General features: G+C 45.2%; 1 protein-coding gene across 4 annotated transcripts in view; it reads left to right on the top strand.

Moving 5' to 3' along the window:
* Nucleotides 1-23,781, top strand: part of LOC115113552 (protein MTSS 2-like) — a 74,717-nt gene that overhangs the window by 41,870 nt on the left and 9,066 nt on the right. For all 4 annotated transcript variants that reach the window (XM_065013015.1, XM_065013014.1, XM_065013017.1 and 1 more), the window contains exons 4-9: nucleotides 15,339-15,423; nucleotides 17,130-17,221; nucleotides 17,573-17,647; nucleotides 19,455-19,612; nucleotides 19,980-20,087; nucleotides 20,474-20,571. In XM_065013015.1, the coding sequence (XP_064869087.1) occupies nucleotides 15,339-15,423; nucleotides 17,130-17,221; nucleotides 17,573-17,647; nucleotides 19,455-19,612; nucleotides 19,980-20,087; nucleotides 20,474-20,571 (616 nt within the window). The remainder of the gene's footprint in view (nucleotides 1-15,338; nucleotides 15,424-17,129; nucleotides 17,222-17,572; nucleotides 17,648-19,454; nucleotides 19,613-19,979; nucleotides 20,088-20,473; nucleotides 20,572-23,781) is intronic.

Raw genomic sequence — 23,781 nt, 5'->3', positions numbered from 1 at the left:
ATACTTTTGGTCATGCAGTGTATGTTCTAATCCTATGTTGACACATCTCTCATCTCATCTGTCCATCTCTTTGATCTGGGTCAATGCCTCAGGACTCTAGACATTTTATACGTGGGCCATCGTGGTTATTACAGATCAGGACCTGCGTGTGTGTTTTGTGTACATCTTAGCTCAGATTGACCAGGGATTAAAAGGCTATACAGTACAGTATGGTGGATGTAGGAAGGTGCTTAGTCTATTGGATGTGTAAGCAGTTTTATGGAAAGGTGTATCTGTCTATATATTGCTAGACATGAGTGTGCGTCTGCACGTTTGTGTGTGTGTGTTTGTGTGCGCTCACTATCCCCTTGCTGGTGAGTTGGCTCCAGTACGTGGGCCAGTCATGTCAGCGTTGTGATTGCTCATACAGGGAGTGGCCAGTTCTCTCTGCTCTGCCCTGGTGCTAATGTTTGGTGCGTTAGTCAAAGTGCGTAAGTGCGCGGCTGCGCACATCAATGCATGTGGGTGTAATGGTGTGTGTCTGTATTGGTCCTTGTGTTGTGTGTGCTTCTGAATGTGTGTTTTGGTGTGTGTGTGTGTGTGTGTGTTGAGGCTATGCTGGCAGGGCACCCGGCTTGGTGAAGAAGCCCTGGTGAAGCCATGTGGGCCTCAGATGGGTATATTGTGGAATATTCTGGGCCAGCCAGCCTGCCTGAGAACTAGGCCAGACTGTTAGACAGACTGAGCAGCCAGGATTCCACTGGGACATGCCCATCAATCATAAGGGACAGAGATGCACTTGTCTGACTGAGATTACACACAAACTAGGTGATGAAGGTGCAGAGAGAGTTGAGAATACCTTTGCTGCTGGGTCATAATCCCTGTGATTGCCTTATTCCCACTCTGAGGGTTGGGAGATTCATAATGCATGTAGTAATGTATGATTACATCATGAGGCAGCTGTCTGTTCTTCTGAAGTTCTAGATCTGTCAGTGTGTATAAGCAAGAGGGCCTAATGTGTTCTGTATCAGGTGTGTGTGTGTGTGTGTGTGTGTGTGTGTGTGTGTGTGTGTGTGTATGGTCTCTCAATACCAGTGTAATCCTGTGTCTCCCAGCAGGATTGTAACTCATAAAACAGGACTATTAAAAGTCTCCTAATCCTCCAGAGGTAGGCTGGGGGTAATTAGTACCAGAGCAGAGCGCCCCCAACTCTCTCATCCATTAATGCCGTCCAAATGGTATTTACCAAACGACTTGTACATGACTCACTCACACTCCCTCCTTAGATACAGGAAGTAACAGGATGTACAGTGGATGAGTCTGTCAGATGATTCCTCTGGGGGATCACAGGTGTGTGTGTGTGTGAATGATGCAATAGAGCGAGTGAAAGGGGCTGACGAATCCCCCTGCAGATTTCATCCCCTCCCGTTGCCATGGAGATGCTCTGGTGGGAAGGCCACAAAGCCTGAGGCACAGAGAAAAGGAAAATGCTTGTGTGAGTAAGAGAGCGAAAGAGAGAAGAGAGAGAGAGGAAGTGGTGATGGTGGACTATTATTACTGAGCAGAAAGTCTAAAGAGGCTCATTGATATTCTCTGGGAAAGGAAAGCAGCCCTTGCTGGGTGTGTTCATGGTAAACAGGCCTGCTAGAGGAGCTCTGTCTGTCCCCAGTCTGTCTGTCTGTCTGCCCCTCTCTCACTCAAACACTTGTTTTTTCTTTCTCCTTCTCTCTGCGTGAAGGGGTTTGTTCGGGGGTGATGGGACGTCCACACCGCTTTCCACCCCCACTGCACTAGAATGATTTAATTCTGGGGAAATCAGCCATCCCTTTCACCCTACTTACCTGCTCACCATAACGATCAGACAACAAACCCTGTAAATATCCAAATTAACACCTAAAACCACATCGCTCCCTCCTTCACGTCTGGACAGCTCTAGTGTAAATTGATTTGACTATATGGGAGGGGAAATAGGCTGTGTAGAACTCTCCCATGACTGTATGTGTGAAAGCCTTCCTACTCTGTGATGTCTTAGCCAAGTGGAGGCAGAGATGGGTTGAGTAGAAATGCTTAGGGCCAGCGAGTTTGGCCCAGATGTGTGTGCTAAAGAGCTATTTTCTGCCCATGCGGTAATCACTAAATTATGAATGTTGAGTTTATGACACAGTATGCTGCAGTCACGGCATGGGTGTGTGTGTGTGGGTATAAGCTGTATGTGTGCTTGTGTGATTAGCACTCAAGTAGAGTGTGTTGTGAGTGAGCGCTCATGCAGTCTGTGTGTGTTAGGCACGTTTATAAGTTGGTGTATGTGCATGGCATGTATTTGTGTGTGACCTATTTTCCCCATCTCTCATAACAGAATGCTGATTGGGGTGTTGTATTAGCTGTATTAGTAGTTGTAGCAGTATTTGTATTAGTTGTATTATGTCTTAGGTCTCTCTTTATGTAGTGTTGTGTTGTCTGTCGTGTGTGTGTGTGTGTGTGTGTGTGTGTGTGTGTGTGTGTATAGAGCTGTGCAGACATTGATTGGGTTAGTGTGCAAATGAGGAGAGGAGGTCTGACACAAGGGAAGGGTCAGTCACAATGGCAGGCTGGGCCATCCTCCCTAATCTGTCACACACACTTCTCCTTGATGGGATAAATATAGAGCCTCAAATAAGACTATCAGATCCAGGGTTTTAAAGTGGAACTGACACAATGTGAACTACTTTGCAGATATGAAACAAACAGACAATCATAATATGAGTAAAACATATTGAATAGATGGATGCGGTTGATCAATATCATTCACCAATACATTTCTTAGAAGTCCAACTAATATTGCTATCAGGTCGTAAATCACAGCTGGCCTGGGTCATTGTTTGCTGCCTCCTTTCGGGATGCACTGTTTCAGTTTCAATGACTCAATATTTTGGACAAAAATGGACTGGCTGGGAATGTAATTATTGCCCGTTGCTAGTTTGATTATATTGACAAGTCAGTCATAACGTGGCTAATATGCTAGCATATCTATTTATGTAGCAAGCTAAAAACACAGAGCCTAACGTTTAGATAGATAGTTAGCTAGTGGGTGGGTGACCAGACTTTTTCAGCTAGAGATGCAGGTGTCATTTGGTTAGCTAGCAAGAGATGTGAATCGCCTTGCTAGCTATGCTAAACTACTGTTATACAGTTAGTACATTTCTTGTGTTCGTAAATTCACTCTGGCTAGCTATCTACTCTGATTTTAGAGCACTCTGGTCTAAGTGTGCCAGAGTGCACAATAACTAATGAATTTACGAACGCAAAACACCCGTTGAATATGACCAGTGTCAGTATACGTAGGCTCAAAAATGTGGTTAGTCATGAACGCATTATATAACATGACAACGACCTAACCAGTTCTGCCAGGGCGAGCAAAAGCAGCTGGAAGTAGCTAGCAAGCTAGCCATCTTTAGCCAGTTAGCTTGGGGGCTTGGTTGGGACGAGCATACTTTGACAGGCAAGCCGCAGAAGAACGAGCAGGCTATTCCCCCATCATTTACCAGTGCAATTCTGACTGCCAACTTTCTGAAAAAGGTTTGCGCTGCCTATCATCAGTTGTTGATCTTGTTGATGTGCATTTTGGGAAAGATGGCCTACCTTTTTTATGGTTGTTTGATCAATGGGACTGTAAAGTTCCCAAATGTAAGATTACTCCTGTGGTATTTATCTGCATACAGTGGGGCAAAAAAGTATTTAGTCAGCCACCAATTGTGCATGTTCTCCCACTTAAAAAGATGAGCGAGGCCTGTAATTTTCATCATAGGTACACTTCAACTATGACAGATAAAATCACATTTTAGGATTTTTAATGAATTTATTTACAAATTATGGTGGAAAATAAGTATTTGGTCACCTACAAACAAGCAAGATTTCTGGCTCTCACAGACCTGTAACTTCTTCTTTAAGAGGCTCCTCTGTCCTCCACTCGTTACCTGTATTAATGGCACCTGTTTGAACTTGTTATCAGTATAAAAGACACCTGTCCACAACCTCAAACAGTCACACTCCAAACTCCACTATGGCCAAGACCAAAGAGCTGTCAAAGGACACCAGAAACAAAATTGTAGACCTGCACCAGGCTGGGAAGACTGAATCTGCAATAGGTAAGCAGCTTGGTTTGAAGAAATCAACTGTGGGAGCAATTATTAGGAAATGGAAGACATACAAGACCACTGATAATCTCCCTCGATCTGGGGCTCCACGCAAGATCTCACCCCGTGGTGTCAAAATGATCACAAGAACGGTGATCAAGAATCCCAGAACCACACGGGGGGACCTAGTGAATGACCTGCAGAGAGTTGGGACCACAGTAACAAAGCCCAACATCAGTAACACAATACGCCGCCAGGGACTCAAATCCTGCAGTGCCAGACGTGTCCCCCTGCTTAAGCCAGTACATGTCCAGGCCCGTCTGAAGTTTGCTAATGAGCATTTGGATGATCCAGAAGAAGATTGGGAGAATGTCATATGGTCAGATGAAACCAAAATATAACTTTTTGGTAAAACTCAACTCGTTGTGTTTGGAGGACAAAGAATGCTGAGTTGCATCAAAAGAACACCATACCTACTGTGAAACATGGGGGTGGAAACATCATGCTTTGGGGCTGTTCTTCTGCAAAGGGACCAGGGCGACTGATCCGTGTAAAGGAAAGAATGAATGGGGCCATGTATCGTGAGATTTTGAGTGAAAACCTCCTTCCATCAGCAAGGGCATTGAAGATGAAACGTGGCTAGGTCTTTCAGCATGACAATGATCCCAAACACACCGCCCGGGCAACAAAGGATTGGCTTCGTAGTGGCCTAGCCAGTCTCCAGATCTCAACCCCATAGAACATCTTTGGAAGGAGTTGAAAGTCTGTGTTGCCCAGCAACAGCCCCAAAACATCACTGCTCTAGAGGAGATCTGCATGGAGGAACAGGCCAAAATACCAGCAACAGTGTGTGAAAACCTTGTGAAGACTTACAGAAAACATTTGACCTCTGTCATTGCCAACAAAGGGTATATAACAAAGTATTGAAACTTTTTTATTATTGACTAAATACTTATTTTCCACCATAATTTGCAAATAAATTCATTAAATATCCTACAATGTGAGTTTCTGGATTTTTTTTCTCATTTTGTCTGTCATAGTTGAAGTGTACCTATGATGAAAATTACAGGCCTCTCATCTTTTTAAGTGGGAGAACTTGCACAATTGGTGGCTGACTAAATACTTTTTTGCCCCACTGTATGTGCAGCAATCCAATCAAGTGCATTTTGTGACTTTTGCCAAATGCGTTCCAGTTATGTAATGTCACGCTGTTGCAACTGCCTGTAAACACACAGTCCAGTTCAAAGTGTATGATGGCAGGCCCTTGTGGCAAATGGCTTGTTTGCGTATAGGCCTACTCTAGCTCTGAATGTCCTGGGCGAGAGAGATGTTTTATTTACTGCAGTGTCTAACTGTCCAAATTAACGGCCGCTTTCCCACTCTATATTGCCATCGAATTTTCACAAATGCCTTCGTGTAGTTAATTTTCAAACATTCTAAGAATTGATGAAAATGTAATAATGACAAAGTGCATGCTTGTCATAAAAATAAATGTAATTTCTTTCTACACACAATACACCATAATGACCATCGTGAAAACAGAAATACCTTATTTAAATAAGTATTCAGACCCTTTGCTATGAGACTCGAAATTAAGCTCCGGTGCATCCTGTTTCCATTGATCATCCTGGAGATGTTTCTACAACTTGATTGGAGTCAGCATGCCAGAAATGTAATTGAAGAAACCATAGAATCTAACCACATTGGGGAAAATTGGAAAACACTAAACCAACAAAACTGGAGTCCACCTGTGATAAATGCAATTGATTGGACATGATTTGGAAAGGCACACCCCTGTCTATATAAGGTCCCACAGTTACAGTGCATGTCAGGGAAAAAAACAAGCCATTAGGTCAAAGGAATTGTTTGTAGAGCTCCGAGACAGGATTGTGTCGAGGCAAAGATCTGGGGAAGGGTACCAAAAAATGTCTGCAGGATTGAAGGTCCCCGAGAACACAGTGGCCTCATCATTCTTAAAATGGAAGAAGTTTGGAACCATCAATTATTATTATCGGTCAAACTGAGCCCTGGTCACGGAGGTGACCAAGAACCCGATGGTCACTGACAGAGCTCCAGAGTTCCTCTGTGGAGATGGGAGAACCTTCCAGAAGGACAACCATCTCTGCAGAACTCCGCCAATCAGGCCATTATGGTAGTGGCCAGATGGAAGCCACTCTTCAGTAAAAGGCACATGGCAGCCCGCTTGGAGTTTTCCAAAAGGGACCTAAAGGACTCTGACCATGAGAAATAAGATTCTCTGGTCTGATGAAACCAAGATTGAGCTGTTTGGTCTGAATGCCAAGCGTCACGTCTGGAGGAAACCTGGCACCATCCCTACGGTGAAGCATGGTGGTGGCAGCATTATGCTGTGGGGAGGTTTTTCAACGGCAGGGACTGGGAGACTAGCCAGGATCGAGGAAAAGTTGAACAGTGCAAAGTTCAGAAAGGTCCTTGATCATAACCTGCTCAGGACCTCAGACTGGGGTGAAGGTTTACTTTCCAATAGGACAACGACCCTAAACACACAGCCAAGACAACGCAGGAGTGGCTTCAGGGCAAGTCTCTGATTGTCCTTGAGTGGCCCAGCCAGAGCCCGGACTTGAACACCGATCGAACATCTCTGGAGAGACCTGAAAATAGCTGTGCAGTGACACTCCACATCCAACCTGACAGAGCTTGAGAGAATCTGCAGAGAAGAATGGGAGAAACTCTCCAAATAAAGGTGTGCCATGCTTGTAGCATCCTCCGCCAAGAAGTCTTGAGGCTGTGATCACTGCCAAAGGTGCTTCAACACAGTACTGAATAAAGGGTCTGAGTACTGAATACACATGTAAATGTGATATGGGAAAGGGTACCAAAAAGTGTCTGCAGCATTGAAGGTCCCCTAACGCTAACTCTAACCCTATTTTTTTTTCTGTTTGTAATAAATGTACAAACATTTCTAAAGAGTTCATGTTGTTAAAATGCTGTCAGTTCCACTTTTAAGTCTCTGCCTAGGCACTAGAATGTTCAGTAAGTTTTTTTTTTTTCTCACCACAGTCCCAATGTCCTTTCCCAATGGAAAGCTTGAAGCTATTTTCTGATCAAATGCTCTTGAGTGTTGTGACTTGCATGTGAAGGGCTGTGGGCCTACTGCGGCCCTGAAAGCAAACATTTCTAAAATGTGGAACATTTCCAGGAGCCCCATAAAGAGTCATGGGATAGCATGTGAAACCACAGCCACCCACCTTGTGACAGAGCAGAAAATGGCTGGAAGAGGTTGTGACTGAGGAAGGGAGGAGGTGGAAGAGGAGAAAGAGAGACACCCAGTGATCAAGGAAGATCCAGCACTGATAAGCAACAGTCTAATAATCCATTGCCAAAGTGATACTATGATACGGATGTGAATGTAGGCTTATTTTCATACAGTAACACTTTCGAGTTACTGGTATTCGATAGGTACTATTATATTAGGTAGAGAGGAGTGGAAGTTAAATAATGTTCTGCCAGAGTGACCTTAGCAACAGACAGCCCCACCGACAGTCACGAGGAGTGCTAGTTCTGCATTGTCACGGCAACCAGCAGGACTGTCAGTCTGAGGGGTGCTGATTGATTTGGAAAGGGAACGAAGGCAGGGAACGAGGAGCCTGTGTCTGCGTGTTTTCTTCTGACTGTGTCTCTCCAACAAGCGGAATGGAAAAACAGTGTTCTTGTGCATTAACCACACGCTCCTACCTGCATTGCTGTCCTCAAACTGAACCCACCTGCTAGAAAGGCTTGCTGTGCCTCCACAGAGGTCTAATTTGGGTTTAAGCTAGTGAGCAGTATTGGAGTCTTGCCAGGCAACTGGCCGAGTTTATCCACTTATTTCCTAAAGTTCATCAACCGTGCAGACGGAATGAAAATTAGGTTCTCACTTGTTCACTCACCGTCTCTCAAAGACTGACGAATAGGAACATTTCACACAAAGGACAGGATAGTGTTCATAACTAACACGACAGGGTGTTTTTACTAGTGGGCACACCACCTATAATGCAGCCTCCATGGCAGGTCAGTGACCCTCCTGTGTCCCAGGGTGGAAGAATGGCAGAAAGGAAGCTGAGCAATGTCAGAAAAGGCAGAGCAAGGGATGAGAGGGAATAGAGGGATATCCCACGGGGAGTCCCCGTGGAGGAGGGTGGGGCGCCCACAGCAGGGGCTGTACTAATTACACCTTCTTTACTGTCACACACACACACGGAGAGAGAGAGAGAGAGAGGGCTGAGTGGCAGTGCGGAGAATGATTCATGAATTGAGCAGGTCCATATCCCACTGCCATAAAGCATGCAGCCTACTAAGTTCCTACTGCATCTATTTCATATGCAAACCCTAACATGCATCCAAAGATGAAAAGTAGTGTGTGTGTGTGTGTGTGTTTTGATCTACTGCTCTCCAACCAGTGAATTCATCAGGGCATTAATAGAGCTCCATAAATATGCAGTGCAGACTGGCTTGGCTTCCTCCTTTCTCCCAAAACGTGCTTCACCTTACCATGGGGATAAGTTAAGAGTATGAGACCTGAGATATGTGTGTTCGTGTTTTGGACTGGCAGTGGTGTATTATATGAGATGGTGTGTGGTATGTTGTTTAGGGTGGTTGCATACTGCAGTATTTTACAGGGAGCTGTGAATATGGGGTATGTCTGTGTGTCTGTCTGTGTTTGTTGAGGCAGTGGGTTGGGCAGAGACTAGCAACAGTGTCTGGGTTGGTTTTCTGCTTCTGCGGTCGGCACACGTGCCTTATCTCCAGGAAATACACTTGAGGAGATCTGGGGAACCCCTAGCAGCTGTCCCACAGAACCGATGAAAAGACCGGGTCAGGAATCGGGATGTATGATTAGCAACTGGGATTGCACGTTCACACACTTCCCTACTGCTACGGAGAACACGTGGCTGGAGGTCTGATGTCTCGGTGTGGTATTGAATCCCGTTGAGCCCTATTGCTGTTTGTTTAGGCCCGAGTGTTGATTCCACAGGTCAGAGTCTGCAGGGGCATGTGGATGTTAGCTGTTAGCACCACTGTGTGTGTTTGAACAGTGGCCACTCCACTCCCTCTCAGTGGCGACTTGGCTTATCCTCTCTCATCTGCAAGGAAATACTCCAGGCTGTCATGACCCCAACGTTCCCTCTTTGATAAATCAGGAAAGAAGAAAAGAAGTCACATCCTCTACTTCTACCGTTCGATAGCCTCACCGAGGGAGGGGAGGAGAGCGATACGTGTAGTACAGTCGTGGCCAAAAGTTTTGAGAATGACACAAATATTAATTTCCACAAAGTTTGCTGCTTCGGTGTCTTTTTAGATATTTTTGTCAGATGTTACTATGGAATACTGAAGTATAATTATGTAACCAATGGTTGGGAGAAGTTGCTCTCGTTCTTTATTCATGGCTGTGTTCTTAGGCAAAATTGTGAGTGAGCCCACTCCCTTGGCTGAGAAGCAACCCCACACATGAATGGTCTCAGGATGCTTTACTGTTGGCATGACACAGGACTGATGGTAGCGCTCATGTTGTCTTCTCTGGACAAGCTTTTATCCGGATGCCCCAAACAATCGGAAAGGGGATTCATCAGAGGAAATGACTTTACCCCAGTCCTCAGCAGTCCAATCCCTGTAACTTTTGCAGAATATCAGTCTGTCCCTGATGTTTTTCCTGGAGAGAAGTGGCTTCTTTGCTGTCTTTCTTGACACCAGGCCATCCTCCAAGAATCTTTGCCTCACTGTGCGTGCAGATGCACTCACACCTGCCTGCTGCCATTCCTGAGCAAGCTCTGTACTGGTGGTGGCCTGATCCCGCAGCTGAATCAACTTTAGGAGACTGTCCTGGCGCTTGCTGGACTTTCTTGGGTGCCCTGAAGCCTTCTTCACAACAATTGAACCGCTCTCCTTGAAGTTCTTGATGATCCAATTAATGGTTGATTTAGGTGCAATCTTACTGACAGCAATATCCTTGCTGTCAGTAAGCCCTTTATGTGCAAAGCAATGATGACTGTGTTTCCTTGCAGGTAACTGTGATTGACAGAGGAAGAACAATTATTCCAAGCACCACCCTCCTTTTGAAGCTTACAGTCTGTTATTCGAACTCAATCAGCATGACAGAGTGATCTCCAGCCTTGTCCTCGTCAACACTCACACCTGTGTTAACGAGAGAATCACTGACATGATGTCAGCTGGTTCTTTTGTGGCAGGGCTGAAATGCAGTGGATTTTTTTTTTTTTTGGGGGGGGGGATTCAGTTAATTTGCATGGCAAAGAGGGACCTTGCAATTAATTGCAATTCATCTGATCACTCTTCATAACATTCTGGAGTATATGCAAATTGCCATCATACAAAGTCAGGCAGCAGACTTTGTGAAAATGTATATTTGTGTCATTCTCAAAACTTTGGGCCACGACTGTAGACTGTCATGCTGAATTGTATTAGCAACCTAAAGGTGTCTGTAGCCTGACAGGATGTGTGGTTGAGGAAATCGGTTAGGGGGGGGAAGAGATGGAGGGAACACGAATGCCAGCGGAAGATGCCTGATCACTCTGTTCCTGCCTGTCATTCTCTGTCGCCCTGCTCTATCGCTCTTTCCTTCTGCCTTCCTCTCTCTCCACACTCCCTCTCACACCCACCCAATGCACCCACTCCTTGCTGTCTCCTTCTCTCCCTCCACCTTTCTCTCTCATATCAGCCTGTTCCCTCACCATGGTGTTGGTTGACTAAATGTCATGGGAAAAATCAATATGTGCTGGCTCCCTGTGGGTTCACTGCGGGAGGGGAGCGTTGCAGGGAGGAGGGTTACAGGCAGGGAGGCTAACAGTAAACACAGGCTGGCTGTGCTGGGGTTAGGGCAGGAGCAGATGGGGATGACAGCAGACTACACAGAGGAGAGGAGTTCCTTTCAGGATTACTTCACTAGATGTCTCTATTAGGGGTTGACCTATAGCTAAACAAGGTATAGTGACTGAGCTATTGGCTGCCCATACTGTACAAATACTGTGTGTGTGTGTGTGGGGGGGGGGGGGAGTCATCACAGACTGGCAGATTAAACAAGCTTAATTTTACTCACATTCCTCACCTTTCTATATATACAGTGGGGCAAAAAAGTATTTAGTCAGCCACCAATTGTGCAAGTTCTCCCACTTTAAAAGATCAGAGAGGCCTGTAATTTTCATCATCGGTACACTTCATCTATGACAGACAAAATGAGGGAAAGAAATCGAGAAAATCACATTGTAGGTTTTTTAATGAATTTATTTGCAAATTATGGTGGAAAATAAGTATTTGGTCAATAACAAAAGTTTATCTCAATACTTTGTTATATACCCTTTGTTGGCAATGACAGAGGTCAAACGTTTTCTGTAAGTCTTCACAAGGTTTTCACACACTGTTGCTGGTATTTTGGCCCATTCCTCCATGCAGATCTCCTCTAGAGCAGTGATGTTTTGGGGCTGTTGCTGGGCAACACGGACTTTCAACTCCTTCCAAATATTTTCTATGGGGTTGAGATCTGGAGACTGGCTAGGCCACTCCAGGAACTTGAAATGCTCCTTACGAAGCCACTCCTTCGTTGCCCGGGCGGTGTGTTTGGGATCATTGTCATGCTGAAAGACCCAGTCACGTTTAATCTTCAATGCCCTTGCTGATGGAAGGAGGTTTTCACTCAAAATCACACGATACATGGCCCCATTCATTCTTTCCTTTACACGGATCAGTCGTCCTGGTCCCTTTGCAGGAAAACAGCCCCAAAGCATGATGTTTCCACCCCCATGCTTCACAGTAGGTATGGTGTTCTTTGGATGCAACTCAGCATTCTTTGTCCTCCAAACACAATGAGTTGAGTTTCTACCAAAAAGTTCTATTTTGGTTTCATCTGACCATATGACATTCTCCCAATCTTTTTCTGGATCATCCAAATGCTCATTAGCAAACTTCAGACAGGCCTGGACATGTACTGGCTTAAGCAGGGGGACATGTCTGGCACTGCAGGATTTGAGTCCCTGGCGGCGTAGTGTGTTACTGATGGTAGGCTTTGTTACTTTGGTCCCAGCTCTCTGCAGGTCATTCACTAGGTTCCCCCTTGTGGTTCTGGGATTTTTGCTCACCGTACTTGTGATCATTTTGACCCCACGGGGTGAGATCTTGCGTGGAGCCCCAGATCGAGGGAGATTATCAGTGGTCTTGTATGTCTTCCATTTGCTAATAATTGCTCCCACAGTTGATTTCCTCAAACCAAGCTGCTTACCTATTGCAGATTCAGTCTTCCCAGCCTGGTGCAGGTCTACAATTTTGTTTCTGGTGTCCTTTGACAGCTCTTTGGTCTTGGCCATAGTGGAGTTTGGAGTGTGACTGTTTGAGGTTGTGGACAGGTGTCTTTTATACTGATAACAAGTTCAAACAGGTGCCATTAATACAGGTAACGAGTGGAGGACAGAGGAGCCTCTTGAAGAAGTTACAGGTCTGTGAGAGCCAGAAAAATCTTGCTTGTTTGTAGGTGACCAAATACGTATTTTCCACCATAATTTGCACATAAATTCATAAAAAATCCTACAATGTGATTTTCTGGACTTTTTTCTCATTTTGTCTGTCATAGTTGAAGTGTACTTATAATGAAAATTACAGGCGTCATCTTTTTAAGTGGGAGAACTTGCACAATTGGTGGCTGACTAAACACACAGCTGCACATAACTAGCTACACACACATAGCTAGACACCTAGCTACACACGCATAGCTAGACACCTAGCTACACACGCAGAGCTAGACACCTAGCTACACACGCAGAGCTAGACACCTAGCTACACACGCAGAGCTAGACACCTAGCTACACACGCAGAGCTAGACACCTAGCTACACACGCAGAGCTAGACACCTAGCTACACACGCAGAGCTAGACACCTAGCTACACACGCAGAGCTAGACACACGCTGGCCTAATTTGTTTCCCAGATGTGAGCCTTTTTTTTCTCTCTCATCTTGTTGATCTCTTGTGGATGTTGTTATGAAAGTGAGAGAGAGAGGAAGTTCATAAGAATATAAAACAGGAAGAGAATATATTAAAAGGAGGGAAAACAAACAAACACACACACAGGCTGTTACATTCTTTCCCCAGCAGTTAGCTCTTTAGAATGTGTGAGGAGATCCCTCTCAGCACTGCCTCTCTCTCTCGCTTTCTGTCTCCCTCTTTCTCTCGCTTTCTCTCCTTTCTCTTTTTGTCACTAGGTATCAACCTCTCTCTCCCACTCTGTTTCGCTCTCCTGCGCTCTCTCAACTTTAACTTTCAATTTCAAGGTGCTTTATTGGCATGACATTAGGCACTATTTCATATTGAGGTTAGAAAATGTCACCACTCCTTCCGTATGTGTTTGTGTGTGGGAGGAGGATTAATACATGGTTGCTGGGTAATTAAGCACTACGGCTCGAGGGGGTGTGGTAAATTGACCATATACCACGAACCCCCAAGGTGCCTTATTGCTATTATAAACTGGTTAGCAATGTAATTAGAGCAGTAAAAATAATTGTTTTGTCATACCCGTGGTATACAACAGCTGTCAGAATTATATCAGAATTCGGGACTTAAACCACCCAGTTTCTAATTATGAATAGACATTCTCTGTATTTTAACAGTGTGTGTTCACGGAGACTGGCCTTTTTAGTCTCTCTCTGTCTCTCTGCAGTAATCACTGATTTGACTTTAGGAATCCAAGTGAAGGAGGGCCCAGCAGTACAGAAGGCGGACAGCTTTACCGGCATTGTCAATAATAAGTCCTTACCTTAATAAGTCCTTAGTTTGGTTCATGTCTAGACGTCATTTGGCAAAAATGACTTTCACAAATGAACAAGTTCCCCCCCCCCACCCCCTTCTCATTTGTCCCTCTCTGTATGTAATCAATGTGTATACATTTGAATACTAGGAGCCCATCTCTCTCACCAGTCTTATAGGTATGACCTCACCAAGATGAGGCCAAGGTCACAGGAGCCCCAGATGGGTGATGGCTGTACCGATAGGAATGGGGTGGATCAGGGGGCAGGATGCTCGGATTGACTCAGATAGGATCCTGCTGTCTCTCAGTCCAGGTCACTCTCATGGTGTGTACACACACAGTGTCAATGAGCGACTGGGAGACTGGGAGGACTAATATGATGATATGACTTAGGTGAAGGAGCTGGCTTCTCTGCACTTAATCTGAGGTTGAAGGGTCTGCTTGTCCAACAGGAGTAATCAGACGGAGTTGGGGCAACCCCTCTCCCTCCCACTGGGGCACGTGTAGGGACAGGGGTGTAGTCCGAGCCAACCCTGGGTATAGGGAGAGGGAGGGGTGTGGATAGGGTGGGGTTTGACCAGATAACCCCTGAGCACCAGGATATAGGAGTAGAGGGTTAAATCCCGTCAGAGCTAAACCCCTTGTACGCTGTGAGAGATTTAACCCTGATGTTAGAGGCTATCAGACCAAGAGATTGCATGTATTAGATACTAGAACTCCAGATGTGACTCTTCCTACTCGCATATTATCTATCATATTGCCTAGTCACTTTACCCCTACAGTATGTACATAGCTACCTCAATCACCTTGTACCTCTGCACATCGACTCGGTACGGGTACTCCCTGTATATAGCCATGTTATTTTTATTCGTTATTCACTTTCTATTTATTCTTCGTGTCACTATTTCAATTTGTGTTGTCTTTTAATTCTGCGTTGTTGGAAAAAGACCCGTAAGTCAGCATTTCACTGTTGGTCTACACCTTGTTGTTTACGACGCATGTGACAAGTAAAATTAGATTTGAATTGGAGTGCTTGTTTCTTCACTGGAGTGTATACTCTGAGGCTCTTTCCAAGCCAGTAACACCGGTGCTTGCTTGGCTCAGCTTCTTTGGAAGCAAGTGAAGTGGCCCGCTCAGAGTCCGGGATCAGCTTTTTCCAAATGTTCTTCCTCGGCTAAAAATAGCCTGATGTTTATCAGAGTTCCAGGTTACTCACTCACAGTCTCACGCTCACTATACACATACTGTACACTACACTCACACACACTGCGTAGGCCTCTGTCCTTAATATCTTTATTTGGACTAGGGCAGGAGTGTGTATATTACCTCCAGGTTGCTGCTGTCTGTTGGAGTGAATATTAAACAGACCTCAGTGGGCAGTCTGTTTGGTGGTCTGTCTGGCTTGTCGGTCTGCAGTATACATTACGTTGACTGACCGTTTTCCCGAGTGTTTCCCTAACATCCTCTGTGTTGTGATCTCTTTCAGGCGCCACCAGAGACATTGGATCAGCTCTTACCAGGATGTGCATGCGCCATCGCAGCATCGAGGCCAAACTGCGCCATTTCACCAAGTAAGTCCCGCCCTCTTACACAGGCATCCTCCTATAGGCCTAGCTCTGTCCCTGCTATCACTCCGTTGGTGGGGATTGGTCCCGTGAACTGTCAGTCACTGCTCTGTGTAAACCGTATCTTTGACGATGGTAGCCAACAATAATGAGTAGTAGCTGTCACCCCATCCATGTTCCTTGACCTTCTGAAAGTCTGTCGTAAGCTTTGGACAAACTGTGACTCTTGTTTTTGGTTCAGAAGCTACAACCGTATGGAAATGCGAATAGGTGGCAGGTCTAAATGTACATTTATGTTATGTGGCAGACACTCTTATCCAGAGAGACTTACAGGAGCAATTAGGGTTGTGCCTTGCTCAAGGGCACATCGGCAGATTTTTCACCTCGTCGGCTCTGTGATACGAATCAACAACCTTTTCACGACTGGCGCAACACTCTTTACCGCTAGGTTACCTGCCGCCCAGACTCTCTTCACGGTGGGAGAGGGAATTCACACGTGTCATCCTCCACTGAGTGAGCTACCGGTCATGGGTTTTCCATGTAAGTCTATCCCAGTGTTTGGGTCGGGTCTGTGGTAATGTGGAAATAGCAGTGCAGAACACTTGTGCGTGTGTGATTTAGACACAAGATCACCTCAGACTGGTTATTCTACACACTATCTAGACTGGAACCCTCTCTCCCTAAAATGTGTGATGCAGACAGGAGACGGAGGGAGGAGAAAACAGAATGTGAGGACAAAAACCCTCCATCTCCCCATCCTCCATCTTCCTCCCTCCCCTCTCCCCAAATCCCAAGCACCTCCATTATAGGACGTCTGTAGACTCTTCTCTCGGACACGTAGACTAAATGAATGGAACCACCAGCAGCAAGCAGCCCGCTCTGTTCTAGACCACACAGTAAATCTCAAAGAAAGGGATCCATTATATTATGTCTGCAGTCTCGAATGATTTCTTTTCCAAATCAGAAGCTATTACCAACATGGTGGTGTCTGTGGTGATGAGGATGGTGGTGTCTTGGTGGGGGGTGTTTACATTACTAACAAAGCAAACGTTTTCTGACCCTGTGGTGGCACATCAACACCGGTCTCCTGACCCGTCTACTTTGCGCCACACTATAAACAGGGCTGGAGTCCACATCAGCACTGTGCTGTCAGTCTGTGATTGGTCGACCTGGGAGACTGCCGTTTCCACACTCCACCATGGGACTCCCAGCTCATCCTGGAGTGATGGGGGTGTGCAGATGTGTCACATACCAGAAATAGTGAAGTGGGACGAGCCACGAAGGAGAATTTATATAACCGCTTTCCCTTTCTAAAGATCTCATACATAAGAGCGTATATTTTCCATGGTTTCATAAGAAAACATATCATTTTTAGAATTCATCACGGCAAAGACTCATTTTGTCCACGTGTTCCATGTGATGTGTGCCAGATGAAGCCACATTGTTACATTTTAAATGGTTAAGAAAATCATTATAGCCTCCCGAGTGGCGCAGCGGTCTAAGGCAGTGACTCGACCTTCGCCTCATCCCGAGCCCGTTAGGGAGCTGCAGCGATGAGACAAGATCGTAAATTGGATATCCCGAAATTGAGGAGAAAAAGCGGGTAAAAAGAAATACCCCCCCAAAATAATAATCCAAGTAAATCGTTATTATAACCGTTAATTATCACACCCGTTGTACCTCGCGCTTTCTCTTTCCCTCTGTCCTCCCAGTGCTCTGATGGAGAGCTTGATCACTCCTCTCCAGGACAGGATTGAGGATTGGAAGAAGACCGCCAACCAGCTGGACAAGGACCATGCCAAAGGTGAATAATAATATTATTGGATTGGATTTATATGGCGCCTTTCTACTCAAAGCGCTTTACATAGTAAGGGGGGAAACTCGCTTCATCCACCACCAAATGTGTGACACCCAACCTGGGTGATGCATGGCAACCATTGTTGTGCCAGAGCGCTCACTGCATATCAGCGAGCATGGTGGAGAGGTGAGGAGTGATGTATGGCAAGTAGGAATGAATGGGGGGATGACTAGGTGGCCATGATGAAAAACATCATGATGGAGGTGGGACACAGGCAGGGTACCGCTGGCCAAACATATTCCCCTCTGTCTCCGCTGTCCAAAGTGGATGACATTCTGTCCCCTCTCTCTCCTCCAGAGTACAAGAGATCTCGTCATGAGATCAAGAAGAAGTCCTCAGACACCATGAAACTGCAGAAGAAGGCCCGGAAAGGTAGGCTGCTCCTCTTCTCGCTCTCTCCGACTGACAGCTAGCATGGCTGAACACTCCAAACTGCCCTCTCCGGCGATCCAGCGCTCTATCACAGCAGGTTGTGCATTTTGTTTGGGCTCGATAACTATAGGTTAACCCAGGCATTCTCTGTTATGTAACGGTCTCAGCTGTGGCTTCCCTTCAGCATGACATTACAGTAGTACTAGAAGTAGTGCTGAAAATGTCAAGGTCAAATTCTCAAGGTGAGATCCTTTGCCAAGGCATTCTGACTATATCAGTGTTTTTTTTGTGTGTTTTTTTTAAGCGTTTGACATAGCTGACGTGTGTTTGCAGATTGTTGACGATTACAGTTTGGTCTTTAAAAGGGCCATCGCCTCAAATCACTACAGAGAAGGGGTGAAATGAGGGAAGCCGCAGTGAGGGAGGGAGAACATGGCTCCACTCCATGTTAGTGAAGACTGAGGTTATAGAGCAACACTCTCCCCAGGTGGTCAGGATGATAATGACAGGCCTTCCCTCATTCGCGATAAAACAGTTCACTCTGATCCAGCAGCCAATAAATACTGTTGTCTATTTAAGGCTGTTTCTAGACAGTTGCCAGGCAGATGCAAGAATCTAAAATGATGAACTGAGGTGTATTTAATGTGAAAACCGGTGGACATTGATGTTTGGGTCGAATTGGTTTTGACTTGGCTGCAACAGTGTTTTTGCTCTAACCGTGCGCACTTTGGCTGTGAACTGAGCTGTGATGGCTTCCTTGTACTAACCCTAACGATGAGCTCAACGATCTCTGCTCTCTCTCCTTTACCCCTGTCACCCCTCTGACCCTCTATATGTCCCCCAAATTCCTCCTCTCAACCATCTTTGTTGTCCCTTCCTCCTTTTTCTCTCCCCTCCTTTCTCCCTCTCTGTCTGTGGTTGATTTCCGTTCTGTAGAAATCCAGGGTAAGTATGTGGTTCTCGTCCCACAACACTGCTATGCAATGCTACAGCTTCTTCTTTACATGTATTTTGTGTAGAGGGGCTTCCCATGACCAAAAAAAGGACTATTGGGAGACAGTAAATGGCTACGTGATTTACATCACTATAATGCATTTGGCCTGATACACTCATCTTCAGGTAGTTTGGCCCGCTAGCTGCAACCATTAAACGTCTTCTTTCTGAGCCCTCTGGAAAGCTGCCCTGTGACATTTGTGACTCCTGCATGACTTGTTGTTCTAAAGCTCTTTCTGCTTTCTGCTCACAGCACTGGTTGCTGTTGACTAAGACCCCCCCCCTCCCCCTCCTTGCTTCTCTACCATGGGCATCTCTGACACTACTCCCTGCTGCATGACTTAACATTACAAGACATTTTGAAGACACTTTAATTTGTTCATTTTTTTTCACTATTTGGTTTATCTCATGTAGATACCGTACCAGTGTAGTATTTGTAGATCATTCTGTCCTGTGTCCATGGTGTCTGTTATTGTCTTGGGGGACCGAGAAGGGAGGGATGGGAGGAGGGGAGGGGCGACATTTTGTCCCTTCAAGCCCAGACACACCACACATTTTCTAATCTTTTCTTTCTCTCCTTCTCCTCTCTCTTGTGTGTCACACTTGGGTTTTCCCTTGTGACCTCTGTTACCCTCTTCTCCTGCTTTTGTCCTTCTACCATCCCCTGTCCTCTTCCTCGTCCCGCTCCCTGCATTCTCTCTCCATTCCCAATCCCCGCCACTCCCTGTATACTATGTCCCTGCCCTCTGTTTCCCTTTCCCTGCTCCTTGTTCCTGTCACCCTGTCCCCTGTGCTCTTCCTCCTGGCTTCCCAGGCCGAGGGGACCTGCAGCCCCAGCTGGATAGTGCCATGCATGATGTGAATGACATGTACCTGCTGATGGAGGAGACAGAGAAGCAGGCGGTGCGCCGCGCTCTGGTGGAGGAGAGGGGACGCTTCTGCACCTTCATCGGCTTCCTGCAGCCTGTAGTGGTAAGACTGGAGGAGGGGAGGCGGGGGCTGTATGGGGAGGGAAACACCAGGGAGCTGGGGTGAGACATAGGACCAATATGGTAAAACTTCCATCGAGCCTATCAGAGGGTGAGGTGGAGCTATTACCAGGTTGCTCATACCAATCAAATCCTATCATGTGTTTAGGGGACGATTTGGGATTGGGCCAGAGTGAAGATGAAACGGGGGGGGGGGGGGGGGGGTCAATAAGCCACCAGCTAAAATATATTGACATTGCCCTCTAGTGTTGAGTCAAAGCTGAACAGTTGTAGTCATTCACATAAGGCCAGCGCTATTGCCATAAATAATAACACTAACTGACTGAAATGAGTCTCGATGTTTTGATCAGAATGGAGAGATTGCCATGCTGGGAGAGATCACTCACCTCCAGGCCATTATTGATGACCTCACTGTGCTCACCATTGATCCCCACAAACTGCCCCCCGCCAGCGAGCAGGTACCAACACTCTCTTCTAAGATATATTTGTATTATTTTTAGTCTAGTATTTTAGTATAATGCACCATCTCTCAGTCCCACTGTCTAGACAGAGGTCATGAAATGCTAGGTGGAACAGTGCTTGTGTGATAGAGTGAAATGTGCCATATCAATAATAGCATCAATGTGCACCAGCAAGCAATATGCTATTCATTTATCTGAATGTGATAAAGATGTCTGTTTGTACAGAGTTTGATTAGGAATTCCAATAGGGGAAGCATGCAGTTTACCAGCTCATGCATTACAACTTATGCTAATGTGTCCGTGTGAATCGTTCTCATATTTCCCGCCTTTCAGGGGTATAACACTTATATGGTGCTGACTGGTTTGTCCTCGCTCTCTCCCAGGTGATTAAAGACCTGAAGGGTTCAGACTACAGCTGGTCCTACCAGACCCCTCCCTCCTCCCCCAGCAGTTCTGGCTCCAGGAAGAGCAGCATGTGCAGGTACGAACCAGAGGGAGACAGGACACATGGACTAGAAATACAGACATTTGTATTGACCTGGATTCTTTTGTTTTGATCCAAGGTGTGTGGATGGTATGTTGGAGGCTATGTGAGTGTGATCATGCAGTATATCTGACAATAAAAGGCGACAGGGAAAGTGTCAGTGAGAGGTGGCGATCAGATATGTGATATGTGTCGTGTCTTAGTCAAAGAGGCGCCCCTGCATGGCTGCACACGTCTGTCTGTATGAGAGTCTACTGAGCGTCTGTCTGCTGGTCCATGTGTCTGTTGTCCTACTGTGTCCTCTGTCCTCACAGTTTAATCACAGATGGCGCCATATGGCTTGCAACACTCGAAGCACTAAAAAAAAAAGTTTTTTTTTTTTTCTCTTAGTGGTGAAAATTACAACTTAAAACAGACTTGTTTGATGATAACGAATAGCACATAGCATTTATGTTAGAATGTAGAGTTTTTTTCAAAATAATCCCTGTTTCCATGTGTGATGAAGTGGGACACTTATTAGGTCTGAAGTGGTGTCTTCTATTCTGAAGAAGTATCTCTCAGGCTTGTCACGATAGTGCTCTGATGTGTCACTTGTGTCACTGTCTGGGAGGCCATGTCTTTGGGCATGCCAGCAACCCTGTCCTGTACCCTGTGTGTCTAATCTACCCATGCTTGGTTCTCACATGGTCTTAACTTGTCTTTCCATGTTTCCTCCTCCTCCTCCCTTCCCAACCCCCTACCTCTGACCCCCTCCTCCACCCTCAACATGTCTATCCCCATCCCTGCATGTGTGTCTCCCAATCTCTCCACTCCGCATTCACACTTACCCTTGGTGTTCTGTGTGTTTGGCCTCTTCTCTATTTCCTGTGGTTTGATCACTTCCTATTCATCTGTATTTGCACGGCCTCTCTCTCTTCCTGTGTGTTTGGCTTCTCCACTCTGTGCTTCCTTCCCCCCCTATTCTGGTTGGGTTCCCTTATTTCACTGCTGCTACTTTCAACTTCAACTTGGAAATGTCCTCATCTTAACCTCTGACCATCATATAAACAACCTGTCTCTCTCATATGATCTCTACCCATCATATAAACTACCCATCTCTCTCATATGAACTCTGCCCATCATATAAACTACCTGTCTCTCTCATATGAACTCTGCCCATCATATAAACTACCCGTCTCTCTCATATGATCTCTGCCCATCATATAAACTACCTGTCTCTCTCATATGATCTCTACCCATCATATAAACTACCTGTCTCTCTCATATGAACTCTGCCCATCATATAAACTACCTGTCTCTCTCATATGATCTCTACCCATCATATACACTACCTGTCTCTCTCATATGAACTCTACCCATCATATAAACTACCTGTCTCTCTCATATGAACTCTGCCCATCATATAAACTACCTGTCTCTCTCATATGATCTCTACCCATCATATACACTACCTGTCTCTCTCATATGAACTCTACCCATCATATAAACTACCCGTCTCTCTCATATAAACTACCCATCATATAAACTACTCATCATATAAACTACCCGTCTCTCTCATATGAACTCTACCCATCATATAAACTACCCGTCTCTCTCATATAAACTACCCATCATATAAACTACTCATCATATAAACTACCCATCATATAAACTACCCATCATATAAACTACCTGTCTCTCTCATATGAACTCTACCCATCATATAAACTACATGTCTCTCTCATATGAACTCTACCCATCATATAAACTACCTGTCTCTCTCATATGAACTCTACCCATCATATAAACTACCCGTCTCTCTCATATAAACTACCCATCATATAAACTACTCATCATATAAACTACCCATCATATAAACTACCTGTCTCTCTCATATGAACTCTTCCCGTCATATAAACTACCTGTCTCTCTCATATGAACTCTACCCATCATATAAACTACCTGTCTCTCTCATATGAACTCTACCTGTCATATAAACTACCCATCATATAAACTACCTGTCTCTCTCATATGAACTCTACCCGTCATATAAACTACCCGTCTCTCTCATATGAACTCTACCCATCATATAAACTACCTGTCTCTCTCATATGATATCTACCCATCATATACACTACCTGTCTCTCTCATATGAACTCTACCCATCATATAAACTACCTGTCTCTCTCATATGAACTCTACCCATCATATAAACTACCTGTCTCTCTCATATGAACTCTACCCATCATATAAACTACCTGTCTCTCTCATATGAACTCTACCCATCATATAAACTACCTGTCTCTCTCATATGAACTCTACCTGTCATATAAACTACCCATCATATAAACTACCTGTCTCTCTCATATGAACTCTACCCGTCATATAAACTACCCGTCTCTCTCATATGAACTCTACCCGTCATATAAACTACCTGTCTCTCTCATATGATCTCTACCCATCATATACACTACCTGTCTCTCTCATATGAACATATAAACTACCCATCATATAAACTACCTGTCTCTCTCATATGAACTCTACCCATCATATAAACTACCTGTCTCTCTCATATGAACTCTACCCATCATATAAACTACCCATCATATAAACTACCTGTCTCTCTCATATGAACTCTACCCATCATATAAACTACCTGTCTCTCTCATATGAACTCTACCCATCATATAAACTACCTGTCTCTCTCATATGATCTCTACCCATCATATAAACTACCTGTCTCTCTCATATAAACTCTACCCATCATATAAACTACCCGTCTCTCTCATATGAACTCTACCCATCATATAAACTACCCATCATATAAACTACCTGTCTCTCTCATATAAACTCTACCCATCATATAAACTACCTGTCTCTCTCATATAAACTCTACCCATCATATAAACTACCCATCATATAAACTACCTGTCTCTCTCATTTGAACTCTACCCATCATATAAACTACCCGTCTCTCTCATATGAACTCTACCCACTGCTTGCTCTGCTCCTCTGGCCGATACATCACTGTACCTCGCTACCATCAATCTCCCTTCTTTTCCCCTTTCCGTCTCACTTCATCACTCTCTCCCCATATCCATCTCTACACACCATCGTTCAATTTCCTACCTTCTCCACCTCTTACTTCATAAATGTGGTTTATATGATATCCCCATACCTTAAACACTTCCCTTCACCCTGCCTGACCCTCTTCCCTGCCCCCTCACC

Source organism: Oncorhynchus nerka, linkage group LG28, assembly GCF_034236695.1.
Source record: "Oncorhynchus nerka isolate Pitt River linkage group LG28, Oner_Uvic_2.0, whole genome shotgun sequence".
Lineage (NCBI taxonomy): Eukaryota > Metazoa > Chordata > Actinopteri > Salmoniformes > Salmonidae > Oncorhynchus > Oncorhynchus nerka.
The sequence above is the reverse complement of the archived record's forward strand: the minus strand, read 5'-3'. Positions and strand labels throughout refer to the sequence as shown.